The sequence below is a fragment of the Artemia sp. Qi Xiang Cuo genome, chromosome 9 (genome assembly GCF_049724085.1).
Source record: "Artemia sp. Qi Xiang Cuo chromosome 9, ASM4972408v1, whole genome shotgun sequence".
NCBI classification, from domain to species: domain Eukaryota; kingdom Metazoa; phylum Arthropoda; class Branchiopoda; order Anostraca; family Artemiidae; genus Artemia; species Artemia sp. Qi Xiang Cuo.
In genome coordinates this window covers 36,018,750-36,037,189 of record NC_142802.1, presented here as the reverse complement: position 1 = coordinate 36,037,189, position 18,440 = coordinate 36,018,750, and the positions used below count along the sequence as shown (strand labels likewise).

The following is an 18,440-nucleotide window of genomic DNA, read 5'->3' as shown; positions in this document are numbered from 1 at the left end:
AGTATAAGGCTGAAAAAGGAAAGCACTAAAATATGAAACGGTATACTTAAACACGACGAATATTAACAATAAGAGTCTTTGATGAAATACAAAAAATGAAAGCTGTACAATAAAACGTGGCATTTTGGATACTAGTAAAATACAGAGGCTTCGGCATTAAAATGAACCAAGTCTAACAATTATCTAATTAAAATAAGCTCTCAAATTTAAATTACCATGTTAACTTTTAAGAACATGAATCTGAATATAAAAATGTTAATAAAAATCACACTCCATAGTTTGTTATCCATCAGGTTTCCAGTGATAAAACATATATTTCGATAATTGATCAATTGACCAAAAAAATGTAATTAGCTAACTCTTCATCTTGCAGAACATATCATACAAGAAGTGTGCGGTATTTTTTCACATAATAATTTTCAGCAACATAATAATTATTTAATATTATAACATGCTCAGAACCCGCATGCACTGCCAATATCGAATGCCTATGGTGCCAAAAAAAAGAAAAAATAGTATTCCATCCAGTACAGAAGGCAGCCGAAAGCAGCTTGCTGCACTAGCTAAACCTTGATTATCTATTATAGGCATAAAAAAAAAAATATTTGTTAAATGACGTAAAACTTCAGTGTATAATGGATTCAGGAAGTTTTTTGTGACTATAGGGAAAATGGATTAGTCTTACTTTAACAAGGCATCCTCAATATCAAGGGTTACTTGTCAACGTATCCGGAGTTTTAAAATAAAATTTGACGTTAACTTGTTGTTTTTTTTTTCTAATAGGCAAACCCAGTTAAACAGATTTGCTAAAAAAAAACATACACACCAGTGGCACGGGAGGATCTATATAACATTATAATAGCAGTGTCTATTTTGCATATTTGAAATCATAATAGGTTTTTACTCACCTTGTTATGGGACAAGAAGCTTCAAAGCATTTTTCCCAAGTATGGGGCTTCTTCCCAGGGCATTCTCTATCGGGCAGTTTTGCAAGTGTTCTTGAAAATTCCAAAAAGATTTTGCAAAGAACCTCACGCTTCCGAATCCCTTCACCACAAGAAACAGAGCATAGTCCCCAATCTCCAGCCATAAAACTGCAAAAAAGGGAAGTATATTGTTGAAAACAGCGGTCGTGGGTTGGTTCATCCTTAGAGTTACTAACAGTTACTGTTACTAACTGTCACTGTTAGAGTTATTAACTGTTGACTATTACTTCGACAGAAATATCTAAAGGCTCGAATTTTCTTTGAAATTAACGGTAATCTTCAACAAGGAGGTGATACGACAGAATCAATTTAAAATTCATCATAGAATGGCGTAGAATCATACTCAAGAGATTTAGTTCAAATTAGCACGAAATTCTTAAAATAATCTTTTTTTTTTAATGTGACGATGAAAAAAAAACTGTTCAAACTAAATTTCACTTTTAATAAAGCGCAAAGGACACTATAGCCTTTAGTGGGTTGAAGGGGGGGTAGCACTCTTCTTTTTTGATGCAATCTATGTTATATTAAGTGTAAGTTGATCATCAATTCTAATTTCTGTTATTTTCAAGTTTCACTTATCCTTTATTCTCTTTTATCCAATTGTTTATTCATTTATCCATTATCATTATCCTCTCGAAAAACATATAAAATGTCTTTTTCAAAAAATGGTTCCTTTTTATTTGACAATAAAAAATGATGCATGCAGAATAACTGAATCCCAAGTCCAGCATTGGGTATGAAAAAAAAATGTATACAGTGGAGAAACCTTAGAAATTATCTTAAGGCACTTAGCCATAAATCACTTTTGTTAACTAAAATAATTACAACTTTAAAATGTGTGTGACCTCTAATTAATTCATGCCCATGCGTGGTTTATTCACTACTTCAGCTACGCTTGTCTAATTTTAAAGGAATTTTTGTAAGCAGTGTTTCTAGGTGAAGCCTGAAAGTGTGCGTATTTCAAAAATCTGTGCAAATTGTCGCGATCATTTATGCCAAATAGGTTGATCATATAAGCTTGACGAGGATTAGTTCAATTTGTATGTTATTTTGTCTGTCAATTCAAACCAGTAGCGGTGTTGGCCTCTCTTGGACCCCGGGCAATATTTTGATTAGCACCCTCCTTCTGTCTCCCAAAAATTTTCAGGCCAATTTTTAATAAGATTTTCATTTATAAATTTTTGGATTCAATTTGCTTATACTTACTGCAAACTGCACCCTCTTATTTGTTTTAATAAAGATACAAATCCAAAAATTAAAAAATGGTTATTATAAATGACAGATTATTCGATTTGAAATTTTGCACCCCTAAAATTTCTGCACCCCAGGCAAGTGCCCCCGCTACCCTCCCCCCTAAAACCTACGAGTTGATTTTAACTGATAAAAGTTGAAAAAGGTAATATAGGCTCTCCGCTATTTGTGAAAGCTGTTCAGTTAGGCAATTGAACCTTTCAGGAGTAGATCACCCAAAATCCGGACCCTAAAAATGCATTCAGCCTTCCACCTTCACTCCTTCCCTACTTGTAAGGATTCTAGAAATTGATGAGGTTTATGGTTTAGAAACAGCTATACATTCCTTTGTTTGGATAGTAAGGTTCTTTCTAAAAAGTTAATTCACCTAGCACAAGGTTTTTGTACAAGTACATAAAAATTCAGTGCTCCAAAGTTCAAATATTTTTGCTACCTTTTGTAGACTTCTTAAGCTATAAGGTCCCTTATGAATGTAGGAGAGTCAAAAACCATCAGGGGACAAACCAAAGAGTATAAGAAGGTAATTAGAGGGGACACTCAAGCGTTTTAATATAGGCATAATACAAAATATAAGTAAAATTCAGCAGAATTGGCGAAAATTAAGGCAAACTTGAATTTAATCTAACTTTAATTTATAGTTAGAAAATATTAATTTATTATGGCTTCGAAAATAATTGTTTTATGTTTTTTAACGATAAATGGTCAGTCTAAGGTAGTGTGTACAAAACAGGCAACTCAATGTAATAATTTATATATATATATATATATATATATATATATATATATATATATATATATATATATATATATATATATATATATATATATATATATATATATATATATATATAATATATATATATATATATATATATATATATATATATATATATATATATATATATATATATATATATATATATATATATATTTTGTCATAGTTGATTTAGTTAGATGTATCTTTTTTTTTTCCCTTTTTTTTCGAGTGTATGTTTTAAGGATGATATGTGATATTTCTCACTTGCGATTTCTAGAGTGTAAACCTTTTAGAGTAGGAGATGTTCTCTATGTTGATTCAGTTCAAGTGCTGATTTTTCCCCGTAAAGAGATAGTTTTTATGTGGATGTAGAGCTTTATAATAATGGATTTGCAGCCATCGTAAACAAACCTTCGGGTTTTTATAGATGGCCGCTGTAAATTTGTTTGTATTTTTTTATGTTAAATAAATTAATTTGAATTTGAATTTGAAATTATATATACATATATATATATATATATATATATATATATATATATATATATATATATATATATATATATATATATACTAAAAAAACGTAAGTAAATAATAGGCCAGTCTATTGTTCTCTTTTGGTAAAAGTTGACTTTCATCTCTATCCCACTGCAGAGCCAAAGCAAAGAAAGGGACGAAAATAAACACAACCAATATTTTTATTGAAGTTTTAAAGTCAACTTTGCGATTTTACTGGGCAATGCTAGATGGCGTGTGTTGTTTTGATTTCTCTCAGAGAAAAAATACAGTTTCCTCTGAAACCAGTTTCTTAAATCCTCTTTATGAAAAATAATTTATTCCAACTTTGGAAATATGATACAAATAGTAAAACAGGATAGCAATAGAGAACAAACTAAGCTTATCTTGAAAGAGGAAAAGAAAATGAAGTTACTTTTGATTCTCCACTTGTTTTTCTTTGCCTGTTCAATTTTATTAGAATAGGTAGGCTATTCCCATAGGCTAATTTTGCATTGATATCAATAGTTTTGACTTAAGGACGAACTTTATATATCAAACATAAGTAGAAAGGAAAGTGTAACTCATTAGTAAGAGCAAAGATGACTTAGATTATAAATCGTTGAAGATAACACACACTAGGCAAGACTGGGGTACAAAAAGATCAGTTTAAAACGTATCGTCATATGTGCATAAGTAATTCTACCGTGTGGATGGCTAGAAACCTCAATTGAAAAGGACACTAAGACAGATTTACTTGCATTTTCTCCTGTAATCACCTTTCTGTAGGAACCTATTTGTTTTAATTAGAAACTTAACACGGTAGACAATATTGTGTTTTGGTCATAATTATTTTGTTCTACTAAATTTCCTAGGAGAATTTTCCTAATAAATTGGCCGCTCCTAAAACTTGCCTTCGGAAACAGTCACGATACTGATATTTTATACAAAACAAAGCGAATCAAAAATACAATAAATAATTAATCAGCTATTCTTAACGACAATAGGAGTAGTTGTGAAAATCTTGACAGGTTCAAAAGGTATCAATTACTTTGCCGACTTAACAAAACCATAAGGGAGTTTATTTTTATTTTGTTTTTAAGTTTTTTTCACTTTAAGCATCTTAAAATATTTTAATATTGGCACCAGCCAAACGATTAGCATTTATACATTTTTGACCAAACTTCTAAATCAATTTTTTTAAATTCTAAAAGCAAATTCCTAGCCTCAAAGAATCCCTTGTGATGTCGTGTGCACTTGCAGAGGGGGAAATAACCGAACATTTCCTCCCAACCTTGTGAATTTGCCAATACTCATAAGGTACGATTTCCTAATATTCAGTTAAATATAGCTCATTTCGGCCAATAAAAATTGTCAGTCCCCCCCTAGATTTTTTTTTTTTGCCGGATTCCCAGGTACAATATTTGTGGATATCTATGTTTGACGCTAACCCACATTAATCTTTGACTTAGGTGATGATTTACAGAAAATACAGGTGCGCCTGCAAAATCTAACAAATAGCATTTTGGCAAAAAAACTGCAGGATCTACTGTACAAAACTGTGCAATAGATAGATGCCAAATTTGAACTGGAATTGTTCTAATATTATAAACTATTTTTTTTTAAACTGGCTTCCCTGAGATTTATATATCGGTATCTTGTTGTTGTATTGTCAACTAGATGTTGTAGAACAAATTTTAGCGTACATTTTCCTATTTGTGGATGTTTTTCTGTCGTTCGTCATTTCTATACTACGCGGCATAAATGAAGGCGGCAAGTAAGTTTCAATTATGTGCTTATTATACCTTACGTAGAACCATCCTTTCCCAAAGTATAGGCTGATGCTGCATTAAGAAAAAGTAATAAATCGGTTAACATTATTTTTTTTTAAATATATTTCTTTCGTTTGTGGTCTTATGAGTTTGACTAAACATCAGTTAAAAAACTAAGATTTCCTGAATCATTCGAATCATGTATTGATCTTTCATCATAATCAAATAACCAGAAATGAACACCACATATCTGCTCAAGAGACTCACAACAACTTACTGTTCATTACTTTTTACTATAACCTAAGAAGACAGGGGGGAGAGGAGAGAGAGAGAGAGAGAGAGAGAGAGAGAGAGAGAGAGAGAGAGAGAGAGAGAGAGAGAGAGACAGACAGACAGACAGACAGACAGACAGACAGAGAGAGAGAGAGAGGGAGAGAGACAAAGAGAGAGATTTATATATATATATATATATATATATATATATATATATATATATATATATATATATATATATATATATATATATATATATATATATATATATATATATATATATATATATATATATATATATATATATATATATATATATATATATATATATATATATATATATATATATATATATATATATATATATATATAGAGAGAGAGAGAGAGGGAGAGAGAGATTTGAAGTGCATTAGAGAAGGAATAACAAAACACAAACATAGTGTTGCATTTAAACATAAGGTACTGCGTAATTAGCCGGAAAGTAGGTTCCATGTTGCAATTAAATACAAAAATAATTTTTTTTTTCAACTAAAAGTTGGGAGTAACATTAAAACTTAAAACTAACAGAGATTGTTCCGTGTGTGAAGGGAGGTACCCTCATCAGCTCCTTGCTTTTTACACTAAAGTTTTTTACTGATTTAAAAACCATTCTTATTCTTATTATTTGAAAAAAAACTACGTTTTCTAAAGAGTTAAAGAGGCTGAGTTACAAGGTCGAACCTTAAAACGTACAGGGATTAGGAGGCACAGTTGGGGGCTACCACCCCCAAACCCCCCGCTTTCGCAGCCTTTAAATATAAAAAAAATTTCTTTAAACTGAAAGTAAGGAGCGAGATTAAAACTTAAAACGAACAGAAATTATTCCGTATATGAAAGAGGCTGTGCCCTCCTCAACGCCTCGCTCTTTACGCTAAAGTTTGACTTTCTCACAACTCTTTTTTTAAACAATAAAAACTTTAGCGTAAAGAGCGAGGTGTTGTGGAGGGCACAGCCTCTTTTATGTACGGACTAATTTCTGTTCGTTTTAAGTTTTAATGTCGCTCCTTACTTTCAGTTTAAATTACTTTTATTTTATCTTTAAAGGCAGTGAAAGCAGAGGAGGAGCGGGACTGCAGCCCCCCAACTGTGCCTCCTCATCCCACTAAGTTCTAAGGTTCGACCTTTTAAATCACCCTCTTTAACTTTTTTAGAAAACGTAGTTTTTTTTTCAAATAATTTCTGCAAGTATTTTTACAGTTTATTACTTATTATTGCTTGATTAACTGTTAGCTGATCGTGTCAGGAGTTAAAGTTGGGGGGCTGCTGCTCCCAAACCCCCGCTCTTGAACATTCTTGTGTTAAGGCTTTTAATTCCTGAATACTCAAATCACGTCGTACAGGGTGCCTCCTAATCCCTGTACGTTTTAAGGTTCGAACTTGTGACTCAGCCTCTTTAACAGCCCCCCAACTGTGCCTCCTAATCCCTGTACGTTTTAAGGGTCGACCTTGTAACTCAGCCTCTTTAACTCTTTAGAAAACGTAATTTTTTTCAAATAATTTAAAAAAGAAACTGAGTTTCTTTTCAAAGTATATAAAAAAGTTGCTCTGATGGTGAATCGAACCCGGGTTGTCCGCCTGAAAGTCTGGAGTATCAGCCGCTGGACTATACAAACACAATAGTAATTGTTGTTTAGCAGATTGAAGCTATTTTCGACGCAAGCAAATTCCCAAAAATCTTGATATGTGGTTTTTGAAAAAAAGAGAAGGAGTGATCGAATTGAGCTGAAATTTTCAGGATGAGTTTCCATGTTCCAGGAAAGCTTAATCTCTAAATTTCAGTCTGATCAGACAACGTTAAAGGGGGGTTCTGGTGGGAAAATTTAACATGGGCTATTATAGGAAAACGAGGTTTTTCGTAAATGTAAATTGGGGGGGTAATTTTTTCGGTCTGAAAATATCAAAAGGCCCTAACAGGTCGAATTCTGCTTCGAATGAGTCCTCATTCAACCGGATCCGGTGCCAACTGTGGCCTGTAGGCGTGGCTAAGAAAAAAAAAAGAAATGAATTTTATGTGGCTATATTTGGTTTTTTGAAAACAGGGAAGGAGTGATCGGATTGAGCTGAAATTTCGAGGATAAGCTCCCGGGCCCTAGGAAAGCTTAACCTCTAAATTTCAGCCCAATCGGACAACGTTAAAGGGGGCTGTGGTGGGAGGGTCCAAACTTCCGGCCCAGTTTACCCCATGAAGATAAAGTCGGAGGAGGATGAAATTTTGCAAGTTTCTTAGTTTGAGCTTGGGCTACAAAATGCGATTACCGCCGTCTCTCTGCGACCTCTAGGACCTGAAATCGCTTAACATTGTGGTGGGTCGCCTCTTTATAGAGGCACAAGTGTGCCTCCTTGATGCAATCGCCCTTATCTTTCAGCAGTTGTTCTTAAGGAATTGGGAAAAAAGTCAAATTTTAGCGTAAAGAGCGAGGAGTTGGCGATTGGGAAGCTCCCCTTGTATACGGGAAAATTTCTGTCTTTTTTAGCGTTTAATATTGCTCCTTACTTTCAGTTGAAAAAAGCTTTTTTAAAGTATTATTTAATTTGACCATATTTATAAAAATACTGCCTAGGCCTATCCAAGATATGATGTGGGGTATTGGCCTCGTAAACCCCGAATTCTTGCTGTTAAATTGTATATATTTCGATAGTTGTAAATTAGTAAAGAGTTTTGTTTCTGAAAATAATTGGTTTAACCTGGAAGAACCTTGCAATTCAAGATCGCGTTCTGGATCTTCATCCTCAATTCAATCTTTCTTTAGTGTAGTGGAGGAGCTTAGTAGTGATAAGGAAATAAATGGGGTGAACAGTGAAACTCCTGTTATTAAAAAAGGCTACACATCAACTTTTGTCGGGCCTGTGGGGGCTCCCAAACGTAACAGCCACCAAATTATTAGCCCAGATGACCACCTAAGACAGAAGAGCAAGCCGGTTAGAGCTGAGGACCCTAATAAAATGGATCCTAGGCGGCTATTTAACTCGTCACAACCCATTGGCTCAAGTAGTGGATAGGATAAGCAGGGCCATGGTGCAATTTACGAGTGTCATTTAGCGCATTGGAATGTTCAGGACTTTTCGTATCTTAAATTAGAGTGTCTTCTTAAATGTTGTGATTTTTCAGTTGTATCATTAGTAGAAACGTGGCAGGAAAAAGAGAAGAGAATAGAAGGTTTTTCTTATTTTGGATCACAAAGAAAGCGATCGCAGAATGGTAGAACTTATGGAGGAGTGGCATTATTGATAACGAATAGATGGCGAAATCTATCTCGGTTGAAAAGTGTTTCATGTAATCTAGTACGGGTGCGAGTACCTTTAGGTAGTAATTCGTTTATCTTTTGTTCAGTGTATTTACCGCCGGAAACTAACACTTTTAGTGATGAGGATATCTGGAAGATAGTAGAAAATGATATGGATCATTTTTCAGAACAGTTTCCATTCGATTATTTATTTTTTAGGGGATTTTAACGGATATACAGGGGAGGACGAAGAAGCCCGTGAGGAGGAGGTGGGTCTCGAACTAGGAAAAACTAAGGGAGTTTATATGATTGAGCCGTCGGTTAGGAGGAGGACGAGTAAGGACGGTCATCGGAGAAAGAATAATTGGGGAAAAAAATTATTGGATTTTTGTGGTAAGCAGAATTTGGTTATTTTGAATGGGAGGACAGGGAAGGATAAAGGAGTGGGGGATTTTACATGTTTTTCGGGTAGATCTCCAAGGGTTATAGATTATGTTATAGGGCTTCTTTCTTGTTGTGTGGATTTTGAGGTGATGGCGCTGGCTGGGTCGGATCACGTGCCTATTAGGGTTGAATTAGGAGGGAGAGGATGGACAGAGAGCCGGAAAAAGAAGTTTGGGGCTAAGGGAAAGATGGGTAATGAGCTTGATTAGAGGGGAGGTTTAAGGTTTGAGAATGATAGTGAGGAGAAGTTGAAAAAGGTGCTAGTTGAGGAGCGATAGCTGGATTCATTTATTCAGAAGAGTGAGGAGAGGGCATGGGACGGGGATATAGCTGGGTCGGTGGATTTTTGTCGGGGGTTTTGTATAAGATAGGACCTACGGTGGCACGTAGGAGAAAATATGCTCGAAGTACTTGTTTGATGAGTTTTTTTGATAAGGATTGTGAGGAAAAGAAGAAGGAGGTTTTAGTAGCTTTTAGATTGCTTAAGGCTAATAGTACAGTATACAGTTGATCTGGAAAATAATTTGTAGGTTTTTAGGGACAAGCGAAGGGGATATAAAAGGCTACTTAAGTTGAAGAAGAGACGTTTTGAAGAGGAAGAGAGCCAAAACATATGGGAGAAATTTAGCGTGAATGATACAATGGAGTTCTGAAAGTTAATTAGGAAATCAACAGAAAATAGAAAGTTGACTGATTCAGTCCCTCACGCCGATCCCTGGCCAGAATACTTAGAACAAAAATATAAAGAGATATACACCGAAGAGGACGAAGAGAGAGCTGATGAGGAGATGAATAGCTTAGAAGAAACAGCCGATTTTGAGTTGGATTCAGAGGATACTAAACTACTGGAACCGGTTGGACAGGAGGAAATATGGCACGCCTTGAAAAGCATGAGAGGGACTTCAGTACCGGGCATCGATGGAGTACCAACTAAGCTGCTGAAATGGTCAAGAGCGTGGATACTGCCAGTGCTTGCATTGATATTCTCGGCAATTCTAAGTACACCTCTATGGCCACAAAATTGGCAGATATCGATTATGATCCCATTATTTAAGAAAGGAGAAAGAAACCTGCACAAGAACTACAGGGGGATAAGTTTAGGAAGTTCTATCAGTAAGCTATTTTGTAGAGTCCTTTCTAGTAGGATGGATAAATGGTTGCATTATAAAGGTATATTAATTGAATGTCAGGCAGGGTCTAGGGAAAACTATAGTACAATTCATCAAATATTTTGTTTACAGGCTTTAGCTAGTAAATATACGAGGCATAGGAAAAATAGGCTATATACGGCGTTTTTGGACATTAGAGGAGCATTTGACAAAGTTTCAAGGAGTTTGTTGAAAGTGGTGTTGGTGAAATTAGGATTGCCAATTAGGTTAGTAGAAGTTATAATGAAAGTGAATGAGGTGGTTAAAGTAGTAGTGAAGGTAGGTATTTCTTATTCTAGACCAGTTTTAAGTAATGTAGGCCTCAAACAGGGATGCACTCTATCACCGCGTTTGTTTTCTCTTTTTATTATCGATATTGAACAGTATTTTAGATATAGAAATGTCCCCATGTCAAATTTAATGTTGCTTGAGCGGTTTTGTTTATTATTTGCAGATGACATGGTATTGCTTGCGAAATCGGCTCCGGATTTACTTAAGATGTTAGAGATTTTGGATAGCTATCTGGGGAGTAAAAAATTAGTTTTAAATATTGAAAAATCCGTTATATTAGTTTTTGGAAATGATGAAAGGGAAAAGAATAAGTTTTATTTTAAAGGGAAAGAGATGAATGAAGTTAAGGATTATATTTATTTGGGATGTAAGTTCACAAGTTCAGGGAAATGGAGTGATCAGGTGCAAATAGTGAGTTGGAAGGGTCAGAAGGCGTCATGGGCGTTATGCCCAGCATTGAGTTACGGTAGGGAAGTTTGGGGTTTTGAAAAAGGGGAAAAAATAGAGAGAATTTATTTAGGACATTTCAGGAGACTTTTAGGGCTAAGCGGGAAATTTAATAATCTGGTGTTAAAGGGTGATCTAGGATTGTTTTCATCAAGGAGGCACACTTATGCCTCTATAAAGAGGCGACCCACCACAATGTTAAGCGATTTCAGGTCCTAGAGGTCGCAGAGAGACAGCGGTAATCGCATTTTGTAGCCCAAACTCAAACTAAGAAACTTGCAAAATTTCATCCTCCTCCGACTTTATCTTCATGGGGTAAACTGGGCCGGAAGTTTCGACCCTCCCACCACAGCCCCCTTTTAACGTTGTCCGATTGGGCTGAAATTTAGAGGTTAAGATTTCCTAGGGCCCGGGAGCTAATCCTCTAAATTTTAGCTCAATCTGATCAGTTCTTCCCTGTTTTCAAAAAAACAAATATAGCCACTTAAAATTCATCATTTCTTTTTTTTCGTAGCCACGCCTACAGGCCACAGTTGGCAACTGATCCGGGTGAATGAGGACTCATTCGAAGCAGAATTTGCCCTGTTAGGGCCTTTTGATATTTTCAGACCGAAAAAATTATCCCCCGAATTTACATTTACGAAAAACCTCGTTTTCCTATAAGAACCCGCTATAAGCGGGCTAGCCCGCGAAAACGCGGGCTCGTTTTCCTATAAGAGCCCGCAAGCGATTTCTGGTCCTAGCGGTTGCAGAGAGACAGCGGTAATCGCATTTTGTAGCCCAAGCTCAAACTAAGAAACGTGCAAAATTTCACCCCCCTCCGACTTTATCAAGGAGGCACACTGGTGCCTCTATAAAGAGGCGACCCACCACACTGTTAAGCGATTTCAGGTCCTAGAGGCCACAGAGAGACGGCGGTAATCGCATTTTGTAGCCCAAGCTCAAAATAAGAAACGTGCAAAATTTGATCCTCCTCCGACTTTGTCTTCATGGGGTAAACTGGGCCGGAAGTTTCGACCTTCCCACCACAGCCCCCTTTGACGTTGTCCGATTGGGCTGAAATTTAGAGGTTAAGCTTTCCTAGGGTCCGGGAGCTTGTACTCAAAGTTTCAGCTCAATCCGATCACTCTTTCCCTGTTTTCAAAAAACCAAATATAGCCACTTGAAATTCATTTCTCTTTTTTTGTTATCCACGCCTACAGGCCACAGTTGGCAACTGATCCGGGTGAATGAGGACTCATTCGAAGCAGAATTATCTGTTAGGGCTTTTTGATATTTTCCGACCGAAAAAACAATCCCCCGAATTTATATTTACGAAAAACCTCGAGTTCCTGTAATAGCCCATGTTAATTTTTCCCACCACAACCCCCATTTAATGTTGTCTGATCGGGCTGGAATTTAGAGGATAAGCTTTCCTGGGGCCTGGGAGCTTATCCTCAAAATTTCAGCTCAATCTGATCACTCTTTCCCTGTTTTCCAAAAACCAAATATCAAGTTTTGTGGGAATTTGCTTTGCGAAAATAGATCCCATTTACTAAAAAACAATTACAATTGTGTCTCATTAGTTCAGCGGTTGATACTTCAGACTGTCAGGTGGAAAACCCGGGTTCGATTCACCGTCAGAGCAAATTTTTTATATACTGAATTTAAACTTTAAAAAAGAAACTCTTCTTTTTTAAATTATTTGAAAAAAATTACGTTTTCTAAAGAGTTAAAGAGGCTGAGTTACAAGGTCGACCCTTAAAACGTACAGGGATTAGGAGGCACAGTTGGAGGGCTGTTAAAGAGGCTGAGTCACAAGTTTGAACCTTAAAACGTACAGGGATTAGGAGGCACCCTGTACGACGTGATTTGAGTATTCAGGAATTAAAAGCCTTAACACAAGAATCTTCAAAAGCGGGGGGTTTGGGGGCGGCAGCCCCCCAACTTTAACTCCTGACAAGATCAGCTAACAGTTAGTCAAGCAATAATAAGTAAAAAACTGTACAAAAACGTGCAGAGATTATTTGAAAAAAACTACGTTTTCTAAAGAGTTAAAGAGGCTGAGTCACAAGGTCGAATCTTAAAACGTACAGGGATTAGGAGGCACAGTTGGGGCTGCCACTCCCCAAACCCCTGCTTTCGCAGCCTTTAAATAAAAAAAGTTTTTTAAACTGAAAGTAAGGAGCGACATTAAATCTTAAAACGAACAGAAATTATTCTGTATATGAAAGAGGCTGTGCCCTCCTCAACGCCTCGCTCTTTACGCTAAAGTTTGACTCTGTCTCACAACTTTATTTTTTAAAACAATAAAAAACTTTAGCGTAAAGAGCGAGGCGTTGAGGAGGGCACAGCCTCTTTTCATATACGGAATAATTTCTGTTCGTTTTAAGATTTAATGTCGCTCCTTACTTTCAGTTTAAAAAACTTTTTTTTATGTAAAGGCTGCGAAAGCGGGGGTTTGGGGCGGCAGCCCCCCAACTGTGCCTCCTAATCCCTGTACGTTTTAAGGTTCGACCTTGTAACTCAGCCTCTTTAACTCTTTAGAATAAGTAGTTTTTTTCAAATAATTGAGGGTAAAAGGATACTGGGAAATAGGATAGGATACTGGGAAAAGGTGATTGGTTTACAGAATAATAGGTTAGTAAATGCAGCTTATCTGGAGGTGTTGCAGGATAGAAGGAAATGTTCATGGGCTTCCCAGGTGAAATCAATCTTAAATAGTTGTGGATTATCAGGTGTTTGGAATGAAGGGAAGGGGATAGGGCTGGAAGTAGGAAATGTAGCAAAACTAGTAAAGGGAGTGCTTGAAGATCAGGAGATTCAGAAATGGCAGTGTGAAGTCGCGGCCTCGGTGTCCCTCGGCGTTTACCGGCAATTGAAGGAGGTTTGAGGATATGATATTTATTTTATAGTGGGTTTAAATAGTGAAGAAATTATGTGGTATATTTCAGGGAGGGGTAATTTTCTAGCACTTGGAGAAAGGAAAAAATATACAGGGAGGGTAAGGGTACCGAACGGTCTTTACTCATGCCCTCCCTGTGGAGTAAATGATGAGGATCTACTTCATTTTATGGACCTTTGTCCCAAATTACAGGATTTAAGGAGAGAATTATTTTTTGATAATGTGGGGACAAGTGAGTGGTTGGTTTCAGTAATGGGATCAAAAAATTATGGGACAATAAGAATGATAGCAAAGTATATAAAATTGGGTATGTCACATAGAGATAGATTTTTGTAAAAGGGGTGGGGTGAGTGTGGAAAGTATTGTTGCATGTGTGTAAGTTGTTTTCTTGTTTGTTATTTGTGTAGTCATGGCCCTTGATAGATGTAACATACATCTATCTATTTATGTTAGTTTAATGGTATCGTGTGCTTTATTATGTTTTTGTAATGTTTTGAAATTTTGCGTTGTTATTGTTATGTAGGCTACCATACTTTGCTATGAGTGTTATACTCATGTTATTATTTTGTGTGATTTTCCTTTTTTTTTGCCATGGCCCAAAGTGGCTTTTATTGCAATAAATATCTATCTATCTATTTAGTTAAAATATTTCATGAGCAGAAGTTTTGTGGAATAAGTTCTTAATAATATATTTATTACGGAATTCCGGGTGGACAGAGAGGAGCATTATCGTTCACTTGGATGGACATTCTGGGTAAATTTCGATCTTCTACGCGACTGAAGCCTTCGACACCTCTACAATAGGTTTCTCTGATGCTTAAATACATTTTAGACATTGAAACGTTGTATATAAATAAGACAAGAGAAATTTTACAGTTTAAAATCGCTGAAAACAAAACTCCTGGTAGTACTTGCTACAACCCCAAGAATTTCCTGGCAAGTATCACGATCCCCCTCCCTTTACCTTTTAACTTTTGTACCAGTAGTCTTTTGAATGTCATATTTTATGCTACATAGAAATGATTTTCGCAATGACCCCATCCCATTTTTTTACCCCATCTTTCTAGCCTCAATAATAAGGCCGTAGACCAAAAGTTTCCCGAGAATAAAGAGGGATTAGATATGAGTTTCCAGCCTCCTTCCTCAAACTCATTCTGCGTTTATATGGTGGCCCAATGAGAATTAAGATATTTGGGCATTAAAATACGCTCTTTGAGGAACCTCCACCCCCCACCGACAAAATAACACAGCGCCCCTTCTTCATAATAGCTGATGCACACTTACAAATCCTTGCGTATAATTTTATGAAATATGAAGCAAATCTGTTTTGTTAAACGAAGCTTTAAAATAAACATCAGAAACATTCTTCTACAATATGAACAGAGTGTCGGCCGACAACGCCCTTATTCAGGCTTAGTTTAAACGAAGGGAGATGAGAGATTCACTCCTACACCCCCTCCAATACTCCTTTCTGTTAGACAGAATGGACAGTTAGACCATTTGTGCATTGCAACCCCCTCGTTTAGGTATCTGCCCCCCCACCTACACAACGACCCACCGCCCCTCCTTTATAATAGCCGATACCCAAATCTTCAACAAGCTAGCACTAAATATAATTAAAAATCAAGTCAATCAAATTAGTTAAATAAACTATTTGCGGCATTGAATCCTCTGCAACTGGGAAGCTCAATATATATATATATATATATATATATATATATATATATATATATATATATATATATATATATATATATATATATATATATATATATATATATATATATATATATATATATATATATATATATATATATATATGTATATATTGTGATACTTTTAAATCGACTGGCTGTCTCAAAATTAATTATAATAAAATAGTTACTAATCCAGTCATTAAACAATTAATATTTAATAAATAATTCAATCAATAACAACTTTGTTGTCTTTGGGACAAGATCCTAGTTGGGTGACAAAATGGAAGAAAACGCAACTTCCCCGTAGAACAATCTATTTGGTCAATTGAAAAGAGAACTAAAACTTTTCATCTACGTTCGAATAAACTCTTTCCCAATATTCTAAGACCATCAGTTCAGTATGATTAACTCTAAAAAAAAAAAAAAAAAAAAAAACTAATAAAGAATCATCCATTATCATCTTCTGCGAAAAAAAGCAAAATTTCCCATTTTTGTAGTTAGGAGCTTGAAACGTCAACAACAGGGTTCTCTGATATGCTGAATACTAAAAACATATTTCTTTCTCTTTGTTCGCGTCTATCCTAACAGACATTTACGAATATTATAGCATAGTATTTTTTGACATAAAACCCCGCAGGATCAAGGCCACAAAATAAAAATAAAAAATGCAACAACATAAAAATACAATTAAAAAATTCAATTTGAACCTTTGATCAAATGATTATAGCACAGAAAGCCATTCAAAAACACTAATACAAAAAAAAAACATCACATAATAACCCCACGATGGGTTATACCCACGAATATGCCGAAGCAGATTCTTAATACTAATAGAACACCCATTTCCCAAAATTTTTTTCGCCCAAGACTCATCTCCCTCGTCCACTCCAAAAATTTCCTTTCTCAAAACCCTTAACCCTTCACACTTCCCCACAAAATGGAATAAATTTTCCTCCCACTCTCCACACATCAGACACTGTAAGGACAATTCTTTATTCTAACCCTTCTCAAATATTTTCTTCTTTCCCCAAGTGGCATAAAATTACCTCAACAAGAAATTAAACTAAACTAAATGAAATCAAATAAGTAAATTAAGGAAGACTAAAATAACTCCAACAGAGTATTTATAACCAAAAAAAAAGACGCTATGCAATGACATAAATCATATGTGAAAACAGAATTTATTAAAAAAAAAAAAAATTCTTTGTTTTTGTACAAGTTAGAGGAGGATTGACATCTTTCAGGGATTTGCAGAAAAATAGCACAAAATCAGACAAGATAAATACATTAGCCGCACATTGTTTTACATACACATAAATTATACTATGATGAATCGTAGTAACCTGTCAAGACTATTGACACACGAAATGGGTTTTAGTAAACTTTTGACATTAATTACTATACCCAATGTGATGGTAATGGTTCCAATACAAAGGAGGTGGCACAAATTGTAAATAATGAAATAAAATTACCATGTTCAGCTATTTTTCAATCCAACCTATGACTTATTGACATCACTAACAGCGGGAGATAAAATCGTAATGTGGGCTAATTGCCACTCCGTTGATTTATCAATCAGGGAATTGATAATACCAGCACTAACATTCTTATAGTGTTGGGCTAGACAGGACCCTAGTGAAGGGGACTTTGGGGTTTATCCCATCTTAATCTTTTCCAAATAATTTTAATACTTCCAGTAATAGCCTATCATCTATTTTCTGTACAATGATCTTATTTTTGCATTTTTATCAAAGTAAACCTCAGTCCCAATCTATTCGAAGTCTCCCCCTTTACACCCTCCCAGGAAGTTCCCGCTTCCCTTAAATCTTGCCTTACGACATCCTTCCACCCTAACCGAAGACAACTTGCTTTCTATTTAGACCTAGACGGTTAGCCGAAAAGGATAATCTTTGGCAATCTGTCATCCTTCATCCGCAGAACGTGCCCTAGCTATCTTAACTGCCTCTCAGTATAGCCCTAGAAAGCGGAATTGAACCACACTTTTCGTACAGCCTAATGTTTCAAATACGGTTAGTCAGTCTGGTACCCAAAACAAGCTATAGGCAATTTCTCTGGAAAACATCCAGCAAATCTTCCTCCGTTTTTCGTAGCGCCCATGCATCAGACAGGGGCAGATCCAGGATTTTGTTTAGGGGGGGGCGCAAAATAGGTTGATCCGATAAACTTGCGTTAGGAGCAAGTTTGATTAACGCAAACTTTCGTTAATTAGGTAAATTACACTACTTGAGACTACCTTAGGGGGAGGGACGTGCGCCCCCTCGCCCCCCTGGATCCGCTACTGGCTTCAGAACCATTTTTGACCACTGTCATCATTGTAGCTTCCAAGATTCTAATCTTGGTTCGCAGACTCATCTTCCTGTTCTTTCAAACTTTTTTGAATTGTGAAAAAATACCTTGGGTCTTGGCTATTCTACTTTTAACATCTTCACTGCTCTCACCTTCTTCACTAATAATACTACCTAGGTGGGTGAAGTATTCCTATAGCCTTAGCGACTTAGTTTTCTTAATGTTAATTTTCAAAGCTATTCTAGCACCCTGAACTCGTAGAACCTCTTAAAGTTCATTTATTTCGCTCACACTTTCATCTAGGATGCTTAATTCATCATCAGCATTATCTAAGTCCAAGAAAATTTTTCTTCGCCATTTGATTCTATGTTCTCCCAACGCCTTTCCTGTAGGCTACTCTTAAGATAAAATCCCTCAAAATGATCCGC

General features: G+C 35.8%; 1 protein-coding gene across 4 annotated transcripts in view; it reads right to left on the bottom strand.

Moving 5' to 3' along the window:
* LOC148948608 (protein madd-4-like) overlaps positions 1 to 18,440 on the bottom strand; it is a 511,292-nt gene that overhangs the window by 168,065 nt on the left and 324,787 nt on the right. For all 4 annotated transcript variants that reach the window (XM_089094504.1, XM_089094505.1, XM_089094503.1 and 1 more), the window contains one exon: positions 909 to 1,094. In XM_089094504.1, coding sequence (XP_088950630.1) covers positions 909 to 1,094 — 186 coding nt within the window. The remainder of the gene's footprint in view (positions 1 to 908; positions 1,095 to 18,440) is intronic.